The sequence below is a fragment of the Buteo buteo genome, chromosome 18 (assembly GCF_964188355.1).
Source record: "Buteo buteo chromosome 18, bButBut1.hap1.1, whole genome shotgun sequence".
Classification (NCBI taxonomy): Eukaryota; Metazoa; Chordata; class Aves; order Accipitriformes; family Accipitridae; genus Buteo; species Buteo buteo.
In genome coordinates this window covers 4,453,190-4,460,084 of record NC_134188.1, presented here as the reverse complement: position 1 = coordinate 4,460,084, position 6,895 = coordinate 4,453,190, and the positions used below count along the sequence as shown (strand labels likewise).

General features: G+C 34.0%; 1 protein-coding gene across 1 annotated transcript in view; it reads right to left on the bottom strand.

Annotated features, from left to right (window-relative positions):
- Nucleotides 1-423: 423 nt before the first annotated feature.
- Nucleotides 424-6,895, bottom strand: part of UBL3 (ubiquitin like 3) — a 57,411-nt gene continuing 50,939 nt past the window's right edge. The window contains exons 4-5 of the mRNA XM_075050660.1: nt 2,609-2,686; nt 424-2,197 (exon numbers count right to left, since the gene is read on the bottom strand). Of these exons, the coding sequence (XP_074906761.1) occupies nt 2,145-2,197; nt 2,609-2,686 (131 nt within the window). The 3' untranslated portion in view covers nt 424-2,144. The remainder of the gene's footprint in view (nt 2,198-2,608; nt 2,687-6,895) is intronic.

Sequence of the window (6,895 nt, the reverse complement as noted above, 5' to 3'; positions counted from 1 at the left end):
TGCAAGATTCATTTAGGCAATGAGCACATAATAATGCTGTTATGTCAGTACCCAACACCCTAAGAGGTATGTGTATACTCTTCCCTATAAGTAAATGAAGACTACAAAGACTTACAGTATCAGCACATAACTTCTGTGAGGTACACCAGGGCGTGACACGGCTGTACATTTGCAATTGCAACTGTCCATGCTCGCGTTCTTCTCCAACAGGAAAAAAAAAAAAGCTCTGGGCCACTTCTTTTGACTTGAAAGGAAAACAAAACTGAAGTGATAAATTGCTTTAGCAGTTTTCAGCAGGTTTTGACCCCCCTCCTTTTTTTTTTTTAAATAAATAAAATGGAGTCCATCCTTAAGTTTCCAGATTAAGAAGTATTCTTAAAACTAGTTACATACCCAATTACAACCCTTAAAACACCACCAAAATGCACTACAATATTCTTTTATTTAGTTTACAGAAGAGTCTATCAGTACAGGTTGCAGAAAGAAAATGTTTAGTGCTATTTACAATTTGTTTTAAAACTCTGCTCTATACAAATTTAATTCTGATCAGTATGAACAATATTTTTGTAAATCTACTGCATATAAAGCATTTCATCAAAGCAGTAACAATGAATAAAATAATCTGATTACATTTGAATGATGCCAATCATTCGAAAAAACGATTACACAGAACATCTGTAAGAGTTGTGGACACTTAAGTACAGAACACAATGTCAACCTGTGACTCATTTTTTTTTAAAGGCTAAAGCTATTTATATGGAATATTGTTCTATTATACTACACGCCAATCTATATTTAACTTCTATAGTTATGTATTTTATAAGATTTTTATTAAATATATTCTACACATATTTGTAATTTCACCCAGGAAGAATTCCTCCCCAGTGAAAAAATATAAAATCTTTTATATTTTTTTTATTTTTATTTATTTTTATTTTTTACAGGTTTAGATGAAACTAGCTCATGCTTTAGTGCTGTGCAAATTTCTTTAGCATATCAACATTTAAATTATTGATATGAAATAAAAGAATGGCATCCTTTTTAATTATGTATGCCTTCAAAAATCAGCTTCTGATTTTAATACAATTGCAAGCACTAATACCAAATGCAGATTACGTAAAGAAACAAAACTAGTACTATGGCAGAGGTTTTTCTTTTTGCTTTTTAAACTTTAATGTTTGAAGTCTCTAATGAGTAAGCATGACACTGGACACTAAGGTACAGATGAGAAAATGACTGAAAAACACCAATTGCCAATATTCAAATACATAAAATTGATTAGTAAATGATGTTTTCTAATATTTATGCACAATAATAAAAGCCTATGAACTACAGGAAATTACCCCTCCCATATTAAGGCTAGGAAATGCACTCTCTGCACTGGTTTGTGCTGTCTGAATAAGCACTCAACTAACGTACGAGATCAGAGTGCACGCAGTAACGAAAAAATCAGTTTCGTCAGCCCTCTACAGAGTGCTTTTAAATTACAGGCACATAGTTTTTTTTTGTTTGTTTGTTGCAGTGAAAATATATATAGTTAGACTTGGTTTAGTTAGTATTCTGTGCCAGTTCGGCCACCAAGGTTGACTTAGGTAGAATTGACTTAACACTTTTTCCTTTGATTTGGCCATAAGTGAGATTTAATTATAGATATACTATTTTCCAGTGTTGCATTATACATTGTAGGTTATTACTAGGTGTCTCAAATATTGTTAGAGATTGTTGATGAGAAACATACTGTCAACCATATTTAGTGCAAATTGCATCTAGAAAGCTTGACTGGTTAGATCCGGTTAATGGAGATTTTTGTGGTAGCAAAATGATTCCTGCTATGAAAAAGAACACATTAACTTTTCTGGAGATTGAATTCTTTCGAGAACTGATATACTGTAAGATTATTCAACAAACAAAAAGCAGGAATTTAAAAAAAATAAACAAACTATGAAAGTGTTCATAGATCTTTCTCTTTAAAAAAAAAAAAAAAAAGACTAATGAGACAGTGTTCGTGTAATATTTCAGTTCCATGGATTTACAGACAGGCTCTTCCTACAGGTGTTTGAAGCAAGGTAGGGCCTCTTCTATTCCAGCAGCATGAAAGACAAAGACTATATTACATCACACTTAGCAGGTAAAGCTAACAGGGTTTACAGGATTACACAGCAATTGCTTTCTCCAGTTTTTTCACGGTTCCTTTGACCTGTGGAACAAAAAGAAAGTTTTGCTTACATGCCATTTCTAAAGCAATTAGGTTGTTTTGTGTGTGAGTATGCTTGATACAAGTATGTTTTTTATTATTTCTAGTAAAAAAATTATTTATTATTATACGCACGTGCACATAACTGAAAAATAAACCAGGAGTAGTTTTTGACAATAAAACTGAAAGCTTTTAAGGTTTGAGTAAATTTCTGCATTCTACAAAAATGCTAAACCAGAAAGTTAATTTCTTAGTTTTCTATAAACAACATGTAGAAAAGCATTCCATTACTTGCTTCATAAAAGACCACAAGGACTTGACTTTTCTCTACTATGAAATACTCAAAAAGCCTGTAAGAGATCTGACTGCTTTGCCATGTACTTGAGTAGGAAATATCTCTAGCGCACAGCGTACCTTGAGAGTTTGGCTCTGGCAATGTCTCTCTAGCCACCAAATGCATCACTGTTGTTTTGCCAAAAGGAAGTTTTAATGCTGCAAAAGGCAAAAGGGAAATTTATCAATACAATACAGCAGTCATCTTTCTTCAAAATACCCAACTGAAACTAACTATAACTGGATTAGCATCTGTTCAAAAGTTATACTGTTTGGTTTGAATTGCTTACTAAATAGATTTATAAAGGGATTTCTGGCTAAAGTTTTGTAGATCAAGGTCTTGGGACCCGATAAGAATCACTTAAAACACTGTGTTCTTAGAGACATGATATTCCTGTTAGGAAACTTGGCCTTCCTCTTTTGAGTAAAAGTAGAAGTGGGCATTCATGCCAAGACTCAGGTGCTAAGCTCTCTTTACTGATACGAATGCAAAAAAGTGGCTAATTCAGCCACTAAGTTGTTACTCCTGAGACATCAAAACACTGAGCCACTACTACAAAACAGATTTTCCTAAAACATACTTTGATCCATGATACAGGTTATCTGAAATACAAAATGTCTGCATCTTGCCTTTAATATTAATCTGTAACATCAGTTGCATGTGAAAAATATAAAATTTAGAACATTTTAAAACAGATAAGGTAGTTCTCACAATGCTGCCTTTGTGAGCTTTAGTAACACAAAATAACAAAATTGGAGCTTTCCACAATTTGTTCTGCTTGTTTCTGAAACCGAAATGATCATTTTCACATTCTAAGTATACCAACACAGTGCTGTATTTGTGGTTTTAGCACTGTAGTATAGTATTTATCAGAACTTCTAGTTTCCTTGAAACGAAAGGGTTCTCTGTTGCTCATGATATTTAGCAGATTCTCATTGCCAGATTCAATATTCTGAACTTTGACTTCATCTAATTATTTGGGGGGGCGGGGGGGAGAGTTATATTTACAAGTTCTTTACATAACTTTAGTTTTGTTTCCTCTCTCCAACTCTTAAGATTAAGCATCTTCCTTGATTATTTTTCAGAGAAATCTAAGGTAAAGATGCTCTAAGTTTTGTCCTCCCCCTTTATAGAGGAAAAAAAGTTAGTGATAAACGTAACAATAATTTAATCCTAAATAAACAAGTCATTTGGACTTGAGTAGAATTTGTCCTCTCAAATTCAATTTACATCTTCTATTTTCACATACAGTGCACCAAGGCATTTTAAGTGAATAGATTAATAATGAATGTCCAATAAACCTGAATGTAACTGAAGAGAAAAATGCCTCTATTTTAATCACTATAGCATAGGTAAAAATTCAGTAATAAAAAAATAAACAAACAAACCTAGTATTTTGTTACTACTTGTATTCAAATACAAGCCTACAGCTACAATATTGCTATTAAATCATGTTCATTGCCCAAGTATTTTTTGAAAAAATGCAAGTTACAATTAAAACAGAGGTGTAAGCACACGGAGCTTACACAGCTCCACAAGCTTCTTTGAAGTAGCTGTACTTTGGGAAAAGCCATCTCTACAGAAAGTCAGATCTGAAAGTTGCTTAGTTTACTTGAGGCACTGCCTGTGCCTGCAACTACAAGTTATTGGTAGCTTAAAGTCTGACAAGGATGAAGTATTTTGGGTACCTGATTCTGTGGTACAACTGAAAACTCTGCAAAGAGCGTATTAACAGTCCGTTAAACTCAATGGGAAAGGATTGTCTTCATGACAAACTCTTACGAAGCCATTACAGAAAGAGCAAAATAATACAAACTAATCACATTAGGGACATCTTTCACAAAATCAAGATACTTGAGGATACTTGATTAGTGAGCTGTGGAGATTAATTATTTACAGTAATCAAGTAAAAATATGCTAATATTTCAATTAACTAATTTCAGCTAGTAGTTTGCATAGTTCACACAAGTTCTTATTAGCAATTTCCAGCTTCTTGCTTGGACCACCATGACAGAATCTGAGCACCCTAACCTATGCTCAGTAATCCTTTCTCGCTCTTGTCTTCATTCTCTCAACCCTTTCTCTCACTTTAACTAAACTTATATTTAATACCTTTCCCATCTGCTTAATTCCACTTCTATTCCAGATTTTCTATTGGCAGAACTTACTTTTCACCACCTCTTTCGGTATGTGTATGGCAGAGGGTGGGTTGGCTTCCCTTCCCCCCTTCCCAATAAATAAGGAAGCATAACATTGGTGGTCATACCATTATCTAACAAGAAATGGAGAACTGTCAGTTATGTATTACCTCCCTTATTAATATTATTTCAAATGCAAACTGCAGACCAAATATTTAGCTAAAGGATGAAATTTCCTGTTGGAAGCTGAACAACAGTCTCTGACTTGCTAGCTAACTCCCCAACCCTTCACACAGGCAGGACACAACAAAACAGCGTGGCTCAAGCACCGCAGGCAAAAGTGGCATGGCAACCTTTATAGAGGGATCTATTTTTCTTTGCCACTTCCAATGCCATTAGCTCTACTGTTCTTGTAGTGGCAGTCCATTCAGAGAAGCTGGCAAAAGAGATGGTTTCTTTAAAATAATTTTTTTCACTCAAAAGGCAGGTTTTCCTATCAATTTGTCATTTTTTCAGGCTTCCTAGTTTATAGGAGTCTCAAATTCATAAGACGCTATGTCGACATGTGAGGTTACAAGAAGAATGTTACAATGTCATTTTTAAATGTGAACAAAAATGGACTCCTGTTAAAAAAGAAAACACCAAACTGATTCCTTGGAAACTTTTGTTTCACTAGTTGATAAAGTACTTTCAGTACACAGTAGGTCCAAATTCCAGTCAATGTTTCCTAATTACTTAAAGCAAATAAAACACTAAGTGCTATAACTCAGTTATAGACAGCTGCAGATAGAAAAGCTTAATGGAACCGTATTATAACAGCATAAGAAACTAAATACTGTATTTAGCAAGAAATTCCCCCCTCCTCCCTTAAGATAACTAGTTCACTTAGGGTTACATCTAACGAAAACCATAAACTGAAGCAACAGTCTTTTCAGGCTGCTTCATGAATTGCTGTTCCCCTTTCGGCTGTATAATCTTACTCTAGATAACTGCATTAGTACTGAAGTAAGCCAATGTTTTAGGGATTTTTTTTCCTTAAAACAATACAGCAACAAAAAGATCTTTGAAAAACACTAATATACATATAAGATCCTTAGGGTAAAATCATGATGATTAAATTGCAACGCATGAATGATTAAGAACGAACTAAAATGCCCTAAATCCAAGTAAGTGTTCAAAATCCATAGACCTGAGTTAATGCAAGAGTCAAGAGCATGCAGCTATTATTTTTCAGCTTAACTCGTTAACCACTATATTAAATAAATTAAATACTCAAAGTCATTTTAGATTTTAACAAACGTCACTAAAGGGAACAAGCACTGGTGGTCAAGAGTAACACCTAGAGATGAATGGCAAAGAAAATCCCATTTAGCTATCCTTGCCTGGAAAATACAGGGTAAGATTAGCATCTCTGTAACTGCAGAGATGATCCAAGACTTAACGTTTGTCTTTCAACCCTACTCGAACTGCTACTAGCTGCACTCATTGGCACTTGGTAAACATACAAATTAAAGGGTGAATAAAAATTTCAGAGTTCTCCCAGCTGAATTGACCATGATCTTGTTTGTGTATATAGCAGCATTAAAAATTGATTTATATGGAGAGTAAATCTATTCTAAAAGTACATCACTAGCCAACATCAGTAATGGTAGAAAGCAAATCAATAGCTATATCATCCCAGTTACTTCTTCATAGAAAGACCACCATAAGCAGTCCAGAAATATTCTTTTCAGGTTCACCTTAACTTCAGAAACATTTCATTACTGATTTTGTATTATATTCTCCTCTCTATATTGCACTCAATTACCAAATGCATGAACAATCTGAATATACAGAGAAAATAGGAGTATTAATTTATTTTTAAACTGGCACAGAGAAGAGACTCTCATTTTGTTTAGTCATTGATATAGTTGATACGCACACTGGCAACTTTTATCTACACAAGGAAAGATTATTGTTACAAATTTGTGTCATATCTCTATCAAAGATACCCATCAAAATACATCATTCTAGTAAAAACTTGCCACAAGGGGGCATAGTTGAATTGCATTTTCTTAGCATATGACGTGAAGCCATTTACTTTTGTTTTCGCATAACTATGCAATTGTATCCCTGGGAGAGCACTGGACAGCAAGAATGCTTCCCCTCATTCTCATTCATAGGGTGTCTTCCTTCATTGCACTAAGATTTAAAGTATTGTTTAACCAATTGTCATAATCTTTATCAAGC